The sequence below is a fragment of the Puccinia triticina genome, chromosome 7A (genome assembly GCF_026914185.1).
Source record: "Puccinia triticina chromosome 7A, complete sequence".
NCBI lineage: Eukaryota > Fungi > Basidiomycota > Pucciniomycetes > Pucciniales > Pucciniaceae > Puccinia > Puccinia triticina.
In genome coordinates, this window is record NC_070564.1 from 2,176,931 (window position 1) to 2,192,034 (window position 15,104).

The window sequence follows — 15,104 nt, forward strand, 5'->3', positions numbered from 1 at the left end:
AGCCACCGCAATCACGAACTCTCTACCGTCTCTATCTAAGTCTCGGACCGCGCCCATCACTCTGTTACTGAAGATTCAACCCAGCATCAACTTCTTCAAACCCTTCGGTTGTCGCGCCTGGGTCTTGAAAGACAAGGTCAAAAGAGACCAGAAATTCGATCCCATAGCGTGGGAAGGAACTCTGATAGGTTATGCCAACGACTTCTCCGCGTACAGAATCCTACGGCATGAAGACAAGTCGATCATGGTGACTCAACAGGCCAGATTCGAAGAGAACGTTTTTCCAGTATGTCCAGCGGTGAACAAAAGCCTTGGCAGTCTCGAACATTCCGAGTCGACCCTTCCGATCTTCAACTCAGAACCCATCCTTCCTTTTGATGAAACCAAAGACATTCACCACGAAGATTCCCAAACAAGCAATGATGAGGACAACGACTTTGCGCAATCGCCCGTAGAATCACATCCAGTGAGCCCTGAGACTGGCAAGCGATGGGTCTACGTCAAGGACTTCACCCCGGCAGAAAACATAACAAGCAGTGTGTCGAGCAGCAACATCGTGGAAGGAAAACGACAGCAAAAACCAGTCTGCTACATAACCATTTTGACTGATCCAAAATCTCATCATCATGCGATGAAGTGTCAAGACCGTCAGCACTGGATCAAAGCCGAACTCAAAGAAATCAATAACATGCGCAAACATCAAGTCTGGATTGAGAGACTCAGAAAACCGGCTGACAACCCGATTGCCTCAACCTGGGCGTACCGAAAGAAACTCGGGCCCGACAATCAGATCATAGAATACAAGGCAAGAATCTGCGCCCAAGGCTTCCGACAAACCTTCGGAGTCAACTTCGAGCTCAAATATGCCCCAACGGGGAAACCAGCCTCTCTTCGTCTTCTACTGTTGTTTGCTGTGAACTGCAATCTTCAGATCCACCAACTCGATGTAAGAAGCGCCTTTCTTACGTGCCCTCTGGAAGACACGGTCACCCTCATTCCTCCGCAAGGCTACAATTGTCCCTCCGGCACCGTCTTTGAACTGAAGAAAGCGATTTACGGCCTTAAACAGGCCTCCCTGGTATGGTACAAGCGACTCAGCGACTACCTTGTGAAAATCGGTTTCACGATTTCGGTATCAGACCCATGTGTTTTCTACCGTCTATCAGGAGCAGCAACTTGGCTGTACTGTCACGTGGACGATATTGTGATCATCAGCAGCGATCCAGTTGTATTTAAAGAGGAAATGGAGCATGAGTTTGACATAAAATACCTCGGAGAAGCCTCTTTTCTCTTAGGGATGAACATCGACAGATCCGATAGTCACCTCCACATTCATCAGACACAATACATTGAGAGGAAGCTAATTGAATTCGGTTTTGACACCTCAACACCGGCCTCTTGTCCAATGAACCCGAGAACTCATCTCAAAGCAGCAACACCGGCTGAAGTTGAAGAATTCACAAAATTGAATGTCAACTACCAAGCATTGATTGGCTCACTCAACTACCTCAGCGTGTTAACCCGCCCAGACATCTCCTATGCCGTCAGTGTTCTGTCTCAACATCTCAAGAAGCCCGGCATACAGCACTTTCATGCCGCGCAACAGGTGTTCCGCTACCTAATTGGCACGAAACACGTGGGCCTTCTGTTCGCAAAGTCACCCAGCCTAGAAATAAGAGCACATGTAGACTCCGACTGGGGCAACTGCCCCGACACGAGAAGATCCGCGACTGGATATGCAGTACTCACAAGGTCACAACTTATTTCCTGGAAGGCATGTCGCCAATTGACCGTCTCGCTGTCCTCAACTGAGGCTGAATATAAAGCTCTTTCAGATCTTGGACGCGAACTAGCTTGGCTGGCAAGTCTTATCAAAGAAATCAACCTAAACTAAAATCCAAACCAGACCTACGTAGGTGTTGACAATCAAGGAGCGATTGATCTAGCAAAAAGTGAGGTCTCTCAAAACGGTTTCCGCACAAAACACATGGACATCCGCCTGCATTTTGTCCGAGAACTAGTCGTCTCCAAATTGATTGTGCTTCACTACATTCGAACAATCAACAACTTCGCCGACTTCCTAACCAAACCAACTGGAAGATGCACGATAAGAAGAGCCCTGCAAGCCATAGGCGTTTCCGCAGCTCCTTCATCTGCCTTGAGCACACCTGCTCAAGGCAACCCAGCCTGTCGGAATACTGATTCCGCTGCGCAAAGCGCCAAGAGGCGCAGGGGAAATACAGACTACGGTGCAAAGCAACGTAAGTTCCCCCATAGACAAACAAGCTCAAACCAAGTGAGAGAAACGGTCGCTAACCCCGAACCTGTCTCATCCTATCTACAACAGGTGAAGCAAGCAACGAGACTCCGAGGGCGCAAGCCGAACCAGGAGGAGACAGCGACACCATAGCAGATGGAATTCCAGGGTCTTCATCCCCGTAAGCATAAAAGGCAGCCTTGCTCAGCGAGTGAAGAGGAGCACCAGACTAACATACAAACTCCCTCATCCAGATCGCTATCACAAAGAATAACCAGCTGCCCCAAAAGCCTAACTGCTTGCATCAGTCCTTCGACCGACGAGTAAGTCATCCAAGCCATGTCAACAAGATAGATCAGACGAACTGACATGAGCACAATGTATTTCCAACCTAAACAGGAACAACTCGTCAAGACAATAAGTCATCGGTATAATTACCACGAGCGAGCATAGATCAAGAGGTATTCAGCTTATACCTCATAGTCGCCCATGCGATCAAGTACAATCATGCTGACATGATGTGCACCATGCCTTAGCCTCATCCATCGCTCTTGTGAACGAAGCCAATCCCTTCCCTTCCGCATTTCTCTGTAGACCTCGTGTCCTATTTTTCTTTCTATCTTAAAGCTCAGAAGCACGGCAAACTTGCCTGCTCTTAGGTGATTAACCATCTCAATCATTTCATACTAACATAATCATAAATAACAATACACTGTATATAGTTCCTTAGAATAGTTTCTGACATCGAAATAAATCTTAGTTGTCCAAATTCTTACAATTTGCAGGTAATTGAAAATTCAAAACCCAACATTGCCTGCAAGTTGATTATATGATGTGACTCAAGTGTTCATACAATTCATACATCCCAACTTTGAACACCCTAATTTTTGCTCTGCTAGACCAGATGGAAGCTGCACAAGAAAGAGAAAGTGGTACATCACCTTTGAATGTGATGATGAATTTGAAAGAATTCAGAGAACTAAGAGCATATTTCTTGAGTCAGAATCTTAATTGCCACTATATACAAGTCTTGATCTTAAGCTCTTAGGAAAGAAAATTACCTAAGAGCAGGTGATTTTCCACTCTGACAAAGTATGAAATATATGAAGGATAAAACAAGAGTGGTGTTTTGATTTGTCTCACCATGGGAGTTTCCTCAGCACTTGCGTGCAAGTGCCATCTCTTAACTCATTTATAGATTTGGTTGGATCTCACTTAGATGCTGGTTTGAAGGCTAGGTTCATGTCTGCCACAAAATATCCTGAAATGACCTGGAACAATACTTGATTTATTGTTTAATGTATGTGCAAAATGTATGCTACACCTATGCCAAAAACAAGGCCATTTTAATGATAAGTTTTACTTGATCCTCAAGCTTGACCAAAGTTCCTCATATTTCAATTATCATGATTTTTGACCTCTTTGGAAACCCATACTCAGTAGGTTTCTCTGAAACGGTTTCTGTATTTATTTTTGGGGCACACACCAAAAAGCTGCCAGTTCTTTTTAAGTTCTGTCTATTACACATGGTGAAAGCTTTGGATAAAGTGTAGTGATACTGTGGGAGGTAGAGCTGGTCCCTAGTACCCCTTGGCGGGTACCTGTGGAAGTGCGCAGGTATCCGCCAGGTACTGGTGCGGGTTTCCAGTCTGGGTCCAAATTCAGGTAGGTACCTGCGCACAAATTGCCATTCTTCACAGCTCTGCTTGCCCCTAGTGCCCATTGGCAGGTACTAGGTACCTGTGGACGGGTACCCATGGAAGTACACCCCACACCCGCCATGGTTACCCGGGTGTGAAGTGTCAGCTTTAGTGGGAGGTCTGATTTTGCTCTGGTACTACGGTTTGACTTTGGCGCTGTGGGGCCAGCTGTCACACAACCATGTGACCTGTGCCGGTTTCTGTGACACATTGTGTCACACAAACGTACGTGTACACGTTTGTGTGACACGTAGACCATCACCCAGCCATATCATGCCAAGATGAGTGCCCCGCGATCCCAGGGGCAAATCAGCTGAATCCTTTAAGAATTGTATCTGATTTTCATCCATCAGTACAGAAATCCTGTTGAGGAGATTTTATGAATTCATTCACAAACCCTGGGTAATTGGAGGCTCCCCTGGACTTGTCCCAGAATTCTAACTCCCTTGGGACAAAATTTAGCAGCTGAAGAATGTGCCACAAAAATTTACACATGTGTGCTGGTGTGTCACATTTTTCATCACTGAGCCAATTGATGCCAGCCTGAGTGACCATGCAGAGCCAGGGGCTTAGGTCGACCCTTCAAAAATTGTTTATAAAGTTCAGCCATATGTACACAAATGATTTTGGGGATATTTTCTGAAGTCATACACAACTCCTGATTAATATGAGGTTTTTTTCCGCTGGACTTTTCCCAGAACTTCAAATATTTTGTGAAAAACTTCAGCAACTAAAGAATGTGTCACACAAACTTACATGTGTATCTTTTTGTTTAACACTAACATATTTCAAGCTTTTTGGGATTTATCATAAACACATGATAAAATGAAATATATAGAGCTGGCACTTTTCACCCGGGTACCCACAGCGGGTGCAGGTGACTTCCTGAATTTTGACCCAGAATGGACACCCGCACCCATACCCGGCACCCGCTGGCTTTTACCTGAGTACTTCCACAGGTACCTAGTACCAGCCAATTGGCACTAGGGGCAAGCAGAGCTGTGCAGAATGGCAATTTGTGTGTAGGTACCTACCTGAATTTGGACCCAGACTGGACACCTGCACCCGCCGGAGGATACCTGCGCACTGCCACAGGTACCCGCCTGTGGGTGCCAAGTACCTGCCAACGGATGATAGGGGCCAGCTCTAGAAACATATTATTCCCGTGGTAAATACCTTATTTCTGCCAAGTATTAGAGATATTGCTTTGCAAGGTAGTTGAAAATGTGTTCTAAAATAGTTCCAGTAATAACTAGATTCAAGTTGGAGCTGGTTTTCAATTGAATTCAACTCCTTTCCAAAGTGCCTTCAGCTCAATTGAGCATAAGTTAATCATAAATTCAGCATACATTGAGCCTCAAGTTCCAGGTTATATCTAACAGGTTTCTTAAACAATATTGTGCAATGGCACTTGCACACAAGTCCCATGCAAACTCCCATGGTGTCTGTTTCCCGTTTTTGATCCGGCTTATGGCGCTACGGAAAGACAGCTGAGGATTTGAGCAACGTTTTCTGTGTTTACATTGGTTGTTGCCCTCATCAGCCTTTTTTCTCTTTGTGCCTAGCTAGCAGTGGACACAGGGGTCTTACCAATTGTCTCTCCAACTCTTTGAGTGGAATCGGTTCAGGTCTTTGTCTGTTTGACTTTGCCTAAAGGATCAAGACAGAGGGTTAACTCTCATCTCGTCTACATCTTGGTTAGGAATCCAGCCGCTTACCCTTTGGTGCTTGCTGTGATTCTTTCTCCAAGTGTCTTGGGGCTGGGAATATCCTTGAGCCTAGTTGTCTGGCTTGTGTATGTTGTACCTGCATGCACCAGAGGTGGATCAGTTTTTTCAACTTCGCTTGCGCAGTCTTGGACTGCGGAAAAGGTTTGCTTTTTGCTTACCTTTGTCCGCAGCTGATTGAGATCCTGGCATCTCTCTCAATTTATGAGATTGATGCCATTCACCTAGGCGTGCATTCTCACAGAATTCACTTGGTGTCAATGATTGAAGTGCTGTAGAATTCCCACTTGAAACTGTGGATGAATTCACTTGAAACTGATGAAATATTTTAGTTTACATATTGTATACTCCCAATGTGGGTACATATTTATGAGTTGGCCAAATTTTCCTTTCAAAGCATCATAAGACATGTATCTGCAATATCAAGACTTGCCTTTTTAAAAGTGCAATTTCAAATTGACAGTGTGTACTATGAACATTCAAAGTAGCAGTGAATCTCAATATTAGCCCACCAAAAAATGGTAAAACACAGGGCATATCTGAGGCCTCTTATGGTCTGTTGTTTTACCTGTACAGGTAGAGCTGATGCCCACTAGTTTAGTGGTATCTCTTCTGCCTTCCTTAGGGTTTTTATAGGTTCCCCGTCTGGGGTTTGTGTTGACCCTTATTGCCTTCCCAAACCCTGCATCAGAACCTTGGCTTGGACCACAACTGTCTACAAGTACTGAAAGTATTGCTATAAATTTGTGTGGGGTTGGCTGTAACTCATCATCTCAACTCCTCCTTGGATGGCCAGTTTGGTTGGTTGTTCAAATATTGTGTGAGGGAATGGTTATCATCTCAAACCCTCCTTTGGAGTTATTCTTGGTGGATCCTTCTTGATGGTGGAGACAACTGGCAATTTCCCTTGGACCTATCTCCCTTGAAACCATCAAAATTAATTTTCTTTATCAGCATCAACAGTCAAGATGAAGAGCCAGCCTAAAGAATTGCACATATGTAAAAAGTGTTAGGACATAGACATGCTTATATCTATTATCCTCTATGTAGTCGACTACGGCGCAGATATGCTTGTACATAGACATATATATAGTTCTCTGTCTCTCTCCATGTAATCGACACTATTGTGCGCGCTCACATCACAACAAAAAGAAGGGTTTTTTTGCGCCCCACAGAAAACAAAATGATGGAATCGGTCCCAGTTATTTGGCAAGAGTGTTTGTTGGAGATGCATGAGCCAAAATGAATGGTAGCCTTCTTTAAGATTGCCAATATCCTCTGACTCCTATTCATGTGGCGCGTCGCGACGAATAAAGTCCCTTCAACCTCGAGGGTTCGTCGCGACGCGCCGGATTGCCATGAAAGCCTCATGAAAGCAGAGGGTTGATGACGACGAAATTGACAAGACAGCTGATGTAAGAATTCCTATTTTTTCGGAGTAGGACATAGGACCGCGGTAAGAGTCGGTCGACATCATCGGCCGTCGATCAAGATGTCGTGATGGCTTGGGCTCCAAATCGGCCTCCCCCTTTCTCTGCGTCTGCCCCAAAGCACAGCCGATTGACGTGGCCTGACATACACAATCCATCTGACATGACTGTCTATATTCCTCGTGCAAATATCCATCTCCAAGCTGGTCCAGATGACGAACCGATGCTCGATGCAAAATGTCCTTTTAGTCAGTGTGCTTTGCATAGTCTACATACATTCTCTCTTTTTTCCGTCGGATTTAGATTTCAGCCGCCGAATTCTGAGTTCATGGTGTTAAGGTGCACCTACGTATAAGCCGTCCACAACAGAGCTGGATGACGACTGAGATTTTGGGAGAGGCTTGTTTTTTTCAACTATTTCGAAGTATGAAGTAAATAAATGTGTACCCCCAAGTCAAGGCGTGTCCCTCAACAAACTTGACGGTTAATTATGAGACAAGGGTTTTTTCTGTTGTGTTAGCTTGACAGTCGCAGTCAATCTAAACCTGCCGGCAGTGCTGGTTAAGGGGATGTAATTTGTACAGCGGAGATGACATTTTTATGTACCTCGGGCGCACATTCGGATTAACGATCGGAAACGGTGAGGGAGGCTGAGGCGAAACGGGAAGTGAAGCAAGTGATGGATGTTGCTAGACAGTGTGTGTGTGTCGAGTGGGTCACTCAGGAGAGGGCTGGAAGTGGAGAAGAGGTTCAGTTGTGGACTGGGCTCGGTCGATCCGCCATGTACATACACACCAGACCCCCTCAAGGCCATACCTCAGCGTCTGAGCCCGCTTTGAAGGGGTCTGTTTAGCATGTGTCCCTTCTGTTTGAAGCTGAGTTCCCACAGCACAGCGCTCGGTCGATGGTTTTCTGCCGAGACAAAAAGGTGTTTTAAACCGCGGGCTGATTGGATTAGCCCAGTTCTCAATCCGCGGTGGCCTCCTCCAGAAACGGTCAACAGCCTCCCCACCTCCCCCACTCTCCACACCCACTGCTCCCATCTCCATCCTCACAAGCATCACTCTCGAAAGTATCCTAATCTTGATAATCCTTCCTATCTGCTCCACCAACATCCTTCCTGCCAGCTTTCTGTACCCTCTTATCTCCCCCCCAGCACTAACTCCGCCCGGAGCTCGCTCCGCCAGCTGTCTCTTGTCCACCAATCGCTGCTACTAGGCCCACCCCAGTCACTCTCTTCCACCCGAACAACCAAACCTACAAGCCATGGCAGCTGCCCACCCTTCCCACAACTCCAGCAGTAACGTCGTAGGTAAGAACCGTAGTCTTCAGCCCAGTCTGCAAGTTATCTGTGTGTGCTGAACTGACTATTTCCACAGGCGTCCACTTTCGGGTTGGAAAGAAGATCGGAGAGGGTTCCTTTGGCGTAATCTTCGAGGGAACCAACCTGCTCAACTCCCAAACCGTGGCGATCAAGTTCGAGCCTAGAAAATCAGATGCTCCCCAACTTCGAGACGAATACCGCACCTACAAGATTCTTGCCGGCTCTCGTATGCATCACACTCCCTGCCTCTCCAGCACGCAAGCAACTGACATCCATCTGCCTCTCTCCCTTAGCTGGCGTGCCGCAAGTCTATTATTTTGGTCAGGAAGGTCTCCACAACATTTTGGTCATCGATTTGCTTGGCCCCAGTCTTGAAGATCTGTTCGACATGTGTGGTCGCAAATTTAGTGTCAAGACCGTGGTGATGACTGCTAAGCAGATGGTAAGCCTTACATGTTTTCACCCGATGTATGTGTGTCTCCTCTGACTTGACTCTCGATTCTCTTCTTGACCGATCAGCTTACTAGGGTACAAACCATCCACGAGAAGAACTTGATCTACCGCGACATTAAGCCCGACAACTTTCTGATCGGTAGGCCCGGTACCAAGGCCGCCAATGTGGTCCACGTCGTCGATTTCGGAATGGCCAAACTGTATCGAGACGTCAAGACCAAGGTGCACATTCCTTACCGGGAGCGCAAATCCCTCTCCGGCACGGCGCGATACATGTCCATCAACACCCATTTGGGCCGAGAACAGTCTCGGCGTGATGATCTTGAGGCGCTCGGTCACGTCTTCATGTACTTCCTCAGGGGTGGACTGCCCTGGCAAGGACTCAAGGCTGCTACAAATAAGCAGAAGTACGAAAAGATTGGCGAGAAGAAGCAAAGCACGGCTATCAAGGAGCTCTGTGAAAACTTTCCTGGTGAGCTTGCTCTGCTCGCCCCAACCTGATCTGAATCACACTTTCTCACATTCCATCTGTTGAAAAAACCCAAAGAGGAATTTGGTATCTATCTCAACTACGTCAGGAAACTCGGCTTTGAAGAAACCCCCGATTACGACTTTTTAAGAGAATTGTTCACAAAGGTCTTGAAGAATACAGGCGAAACTGAGGATGGAGTCTACGATTGGATGATTTTGAACAATGGGAAAGGTTGGGAGGCTAGCTCCGTAAGCAACACTGAACTTTCTTCTTGTCCATTCCGCGTGCTATCCGGCTTATCCGTGTTTTTGCACTACAGACCAACCACGGTCACTTGCACCCTGGTGGAGCAGCCCATCAGTATGACAACCGTCATCACCGGTCATCCCGCGATCGGGAACGTGAGCGTACCGAGCGCCACGCATTGAAAGCCTCGCAGGCAGCCTTGCAGTATTCCAATGGTGGGTTCGAGAGCTCGCCCAGGGTGTTGGTAATGACACACGAAGCTCAGTCCTTGCTCCCCCTCCTGCAGATCTTACGCGACAGGGATCGAAGCCCGAGCGCACGTCGACGAATCTGAGCATGGGTAAGCAAATGCCGGGCGGGATGCCGCAGGGCACGGGCAACAGCTCCACCGCGGCGATCCAAGGCGTGCCAGCGCCGGATAACGGGATCTTACAGTCCTCCTCCGGCAAGCGCCAGAGCCACCAGAGTGTCAACCGCCAGGACGCCAACCCCTCCCGCTCCTCCACCCACCCCTACGCCTCCCCTAACCCCAACGCCAACGGCACCGGCCAACCTTTCGACCCTTCCAACCAACGCGCGAGTTACGCTAACGGCCAAGGAAACCCTGGCCTGCAAGCAGCCGCTCAGGCTAATCAGTCCTCCCCTGACCCCCACAACGGCCAGAAACGTCCTCCCAAAACTCTCGATAACGAGGCCCCTCCTCGGTCGATCGGGTTGAAAATCTTGGACTTCTTGACCTGTCGCTGCGGATGATTATCCTCTTTTTTTCTTCTCATCGCTTCCTGAGATGTTCCTTGCACCTTTCGCATCCTCCTCCGCCTCTTCTCTCTCACCCTATCGTCTAGTTCTTTTTACATACGTCTGAAATGATGTTCTCATCATTGTAATCTCAGACTCTTGCACCCGTTTTCTTTTTGCCGCTGTTGTTTGTTTTGGTGTGCTTTTTGTTGCATTTATCTTGACTCCCCCGCCCCTCATCCTCCCTCGCTTCCCACGATCGTCTCTCGAGATTAGTCTCCGCTTTTCTTACAATACACTTTGGAACCAAACGCTCCCCACTAACCCATCCCATCCGCACACCCCATCCCTGTTTTCCGCTTTCTTTTATGCCTTATGCCATCGATTCGCCCGACCCCCATCGATACATATATTCAATTTTTTTACAGTTTCTTCATCTTCCATATGATGGTTGTAAAAAATATTGGCAGCAGTACGTAAATAACCATGTGTTAGTTCCTCATTTTCTGCCTTCCCTTCCCATTTCCCTCCAGCCCTACACACAGATTTCAACCACCTTTCCTGCCCTAATCATGATACACACACTTCTTCAAAACCTCTTTGTTGTTATTCTTCTTTGTCGATATCTTTTTTATACACTTTTTTCACAATATCCTTTTATATATATATCAATAGTATATGCTTTTGTTTGATATTTATAATAATAATTATCTCCAATTCCCAACTTTTCCCTTTCTTTCTTTCCTCAATCCTTCACCACACCCTCATTCATCCACCAGTTTTCATAACCCTGCTCACCAATGAAATTTCAATGGCCGAGACGATCCAGTCTTGACGGCTGAGATTGTCCCCCACCCGAAAAACGTGCCGCAGTTTCAATGTTTCACAAACCATCATCACTTCAGGTCTGCGCCGCGTTTTTTTGGTGCTGGGCCGCATGGTGGATGCCTGCCCGCGGGCCCCAGCGGGCCAGCCCTGGCCGGATGATTTCGGAGGTCCCGGGATTGGCACCCGGGTACCACCGATCTTTCAGAGCACGCGGCAGCGCCCGGCGGGTGCGAGTCAGACTGAGGAGGATCGCACGGCGCACCTCTATATGCATGTACCAGATGTCCAACTTAACACAAGTGCTTCCCTGTGCCCGCGGGGCGCGAGCACCCTCCCGCTTGCTCGCGCCTCCTTGGAGAGGAAGAGTTAAGCTCGACCAGATGTTGGGTCTAATTTCTGTGGTTTGGGCGCGAGCAATCCCGGGTTTCATCGTCTTCTGGTCTCAAAAGGTCACCAAGGTTCCGAGTCATGACCGCGGCGCAAGGTGGAGGCCGAGCCAGGGCCGCCCCTAGGGTGTCGCCCCTGGGCAGGGGACGCCGACGCATACTTGAACACCCTAGGCGCCTCCGGGCCCAGTCCGGGGTAGCGAGGCCCCAAGGGGCTGATGACAAGCGTCACGGGGTACACAGGTGGTGTGCAACACAGTGGTTGGGTACCCCGACTCACAACGCCTAGCGAGTCGCTTGCTCCGGCCTGATGGATGTGGGCCTGCGTTGCAAGACCCGAGGGCGCGGCACATCGTCATCAGCTGAGAAACCGCCGTGGTAACTCTCATCGTGATTTTTCATCCGCTATTCCTACGAAGCAGTCATGTTGGCTATAAGTATTTCTCCTTCTCTGCCGGCAAATGAACTTCACGTCCGTCGCTTTCGCGTCTGTTACATTTCGGATACACATGCGACTGGCTGTTTGAGCCCAGATACCCTGAAGAACCCTTAACACGCGAGAATGATAGTCGGTAACCTTATTAGTATTGGTATTTTTTTATTGTTTATAAACCTACCGGATAGGATAAATAGCTTGAAGCTCCGTAATATCTCCTCTCAGAATTCGATTCATTCTCGACAGTCCCCATCTCCCGGTATGGTCCCTAAACCTTCTAAAAGCGCGGGTGGTAGTGGTGTTGGCGGTAGTGGTGGTGGCGGCAGCAGTGGTGGCGGTAGTAGTAGTGGCGGTAGTGGTTTGCCAGATGTGGGTGGTGGTGGATGTAAATCTTACATGATGATGGGGCAAGTTCATATTCCTTTTTTTTCAATCACGATAAAAAAAGCTCGGCAACGATTATTTGTCGTGCATGTTTTGTACCAGAATGACCAACTCCTTTGTTTGATCATCTTTTAGTGCGCGAGGTACCACGGAGACCCAAGGAAACTCGATGGCTTATACATCAATGGCAAAGGACATCATCAGCGTCGTTCCGGGCGGAGTTCTCCACGATATTGTATACTCAAGTTCAGCCGAGTACATGAGAACACCGAAAGAAGGAGCGCAAAGCGGCCTCAAATACCTCAAAGAGCAGGTCAAAAATTGCCCAAAGATGGTTTTCGTCTTGATGGGTTACTCCAAAGGGGTAAGCCGATTTACCATAACTGCACATCATGAAATAGACTTGTGTGTTAACCATGCATGAACGATTCTCATCCTCACCTCCGCCTTTTTTTTATCCGAAGGCGATGGTCGTGACTCAGATTCTAGCCTCCAAAGAGTTACCAGCTGGTAAAGTTGTGGCCGTAGTACTCTTTGGAAATCCATACTATCAAGCCGGTCTCCCGCAGAACAAATGTAGCGCGGTAAGTAGTTTTCTTAGTACAATTCTCTGGTTCCTACATACTTGTATAAAAAAGGATAATTCTTGATTTATGATTCTTGAAATTATGGTATGAAGAAAACTGGAAAAGGAATTGCAACGAACAATGCCATGATGGTTGCCGCACCACAAGTATACGTCCCGCTCATTTGGGATTGCTGTAATACCGGTGACATGATCTGTTTTGGGGGGACCAATATGGGGCCCCATTTGCAGTACGGAAGTAAGAAGGACGACGCAAAAACGTTTATCATAAGCAAGTTGAAACCAGCGTTGGCAAAAGGCAAATCCGGAGGACGTAAAGATACCTCGAAATAGGCCGCGAGCGATACCGAGGCCGGGGAGCCCACTGGTGGCGGGTTGGGCGGTAGCGAGATTCTCTCCATGTTAGGCGGCGGGTCGAGCCTGAGGTCCGGTGGGGGGATGGGGGGCGCCGGCGGGTCGAGACCGGGAAGGCAGCTCGACACTCCTAGTTATGTATATATGTATCTAAATATGTATTTAAATACGACTACAAGCCTGTCAGTGTCAGTCAGCTGCTGAACATGAAATACACAGAACAAGGCCAATAATCAGTAACAGTGATCAAGGATTGTGATGGAGACAACCGGATCAATAACAAATGGGTGTTGAAAAATCGACTCCCATGAATTAATAAATCGACTCCCAAAAGTCGTTTACGTCGCGCGGACCGCCTCTGGACGTCTGTCCCCGGTCCGCGGGACCAAAGTTTGACCCGCGCCAAACTTACACTACGGCTCCAGTTGTTGAGCGGTGCCGACGTCGTTTTTCCCCCGGCGTCGGATTATGGTCAGGCCGACCGGGCGCGACGTCGGAAACGCCAAAGGGTCAGCCTGACCAGTCCGACCGGGGTAAATTGACGCCAAAGTACCTTTGCCGACGGGAAGGTCAGTCCGACCATGCCGATGCGCTGGTCATCAGGGTCGGCCCGGCGCATGGATCAAGCCGACAGTCCCGACGGGTGGGGCACGAGCGTCGGCTCGCCCAAAAGGTTGTCAGCCAGTCGGCGGTCTGAGTAAACAAGCCGACCTGTCTGACAAGGCCCTCAGACAGCTCAATCTGACTGGTTCCTGCTCAGTCGGACCGACCTGTCCGTTGGCAAGGTCAAGAAATCACCTGAAAAAAGGGACCCTTGACCTATACCAAAATGATCTGCAAGAGTATCGGCAGATTATACACAGAAAGAAAAAATAAAAATAAAAAATAAACCAGCTGGTTTAACTTTACCACAAATTTCAGGAAGGTTTTGCTCGGTAAGGGGTTAGAGTGCGATTGTATACCATTGTACAGGCTTACACTCTAAAGTGTAATTGGTACAGTGGTATCTGTGCGGCATATGTGATGTGACCATCCCATGCTTCAGATAGTGAGCTCGACTCCTGCGGGTGGTGGTCCTTTTTGCTTGATGAGGATGGGATTGGCTGCCATCGCTGCCGTCGGGGCCAGTACAACCCACCCGCCGGAAAGGTCGGGTACACATCACACTTGTCGTCGGCATCGAACCGACTGCTCAGTTCGACGCCGGGAGCCATCCGACTACCCCTTCAGACGCCGGGATCATGCCGACGCGTCCGACAAATTTCACCCCAACGTCGATCCCACGTTGGCTTAGTGCGGGGTCGGCAGGGTGTTCACCGACGCAAGCGCCGACGTCGGCTAGACGTCAGAGTGCACCCGTAGTGTAGCTAAGTCCGAGGGTGGAGGCGCGAAGGGAGGGACTTATACGGTATTGGTGATTTAGGCCTGAGAGGAATGGCCAAAAACGCCATTTTCAACGAATGTTGCAATAGCTCCCTTAACTCCGAAGATTTCACCAATATTTTTGGATGTTAAGAAAGCCCTGCATCTTGGCTAATTTTTGATGCTCTAAGATCATCAAATTTCATCATTCCTTGCTCATAATAACACATTGAAGTTGGTGGGTTGCAAAAGCCAAGCCTGAGGTCCGTAAAACATCATTTTAGTGTAAATCCATACGCTTTCCTCGAGAAAAAAAATGACAGGTATCCAGGACTGATGTCCAGCCTTGCCAACCAACTGCGTGAGAAAATGCATTTGGGCCTGTTCACTCAAGATTCCGAGGGAGCTCATTTGAAAAACA

The 15,104-nt window shown here is 48.1% G+C and overlaps 3 protein-coding genes across 3 annotated transcripts; all 3 read left to right on the forward strand.

Moving 5' to 3' along the window:
- Positions 1 to 7,277: 7,277 nt before the first annotated feature.
- PtA15_7A254 (uncharacterized protein) lies at positions 7,278 to 8,332 on the forward strand (the record flags this gene model as incomplete). Its single annotated transcript, XM_053170842.1, has 2 exons — positions 7,278 to 7,362; positions 8,073 to 8,332. 2 exons carry the CDS (start codon positions 7,278 to 7,280, stop codon positions 8,330 to 8,332), a joined length of 345 nt encoding a protein of 114 aa, XP_053022083.1.
- A 48-nt stretch (positions 8,333 to 8,380) lies between these two features.
- Positions 8,381 to 10,362, forward strand: PtA15_7A255 (uncharacterized protein; the record flags this gene model as incomplete). The annotated part of the gene is made up of 7 exons (XM_053170843.1): positions 8,381 to 8,426; positions 8,494 to 8,664; positions 8,732 to 8,880; positions 8,958 to 9,363; positions 9,439 to 9,611; positions 9,683 to 9,824; positions 9,896 to 10,362. 7 exons carry the CDS (start codon positions 8,381 to 8,383, stop codon positions 10,360 to 10,362), a joined length of 1,554 nt encoding a protein of 517 aa, XP_053022084.1.
- Positions 10,363 to 12,550: 2,188 nt separating this feature from the next.
- On the forward strand, positions 12,551 to 13,300 carry PtA15_7A256 (uncharacterized protein; the record flags this gene model as incomplete). Its single annotated transcript, XM_053170844.1, has 3 exons — positions 12,551 to 12,745; positions 12,846 to 12,965; positions 13,061 to 13,300. The coding sequence occupies 3 exons, from the start codon at positions 12,551 to 12,553 to the stop codon at positions 13,298 to 13,300; spliced, it is 555 nt and encodes a 184-aa protein (XP_053022085.1).
- Positions 13,301 to 15,104: the final 1,804 nt, after the last annotated feature.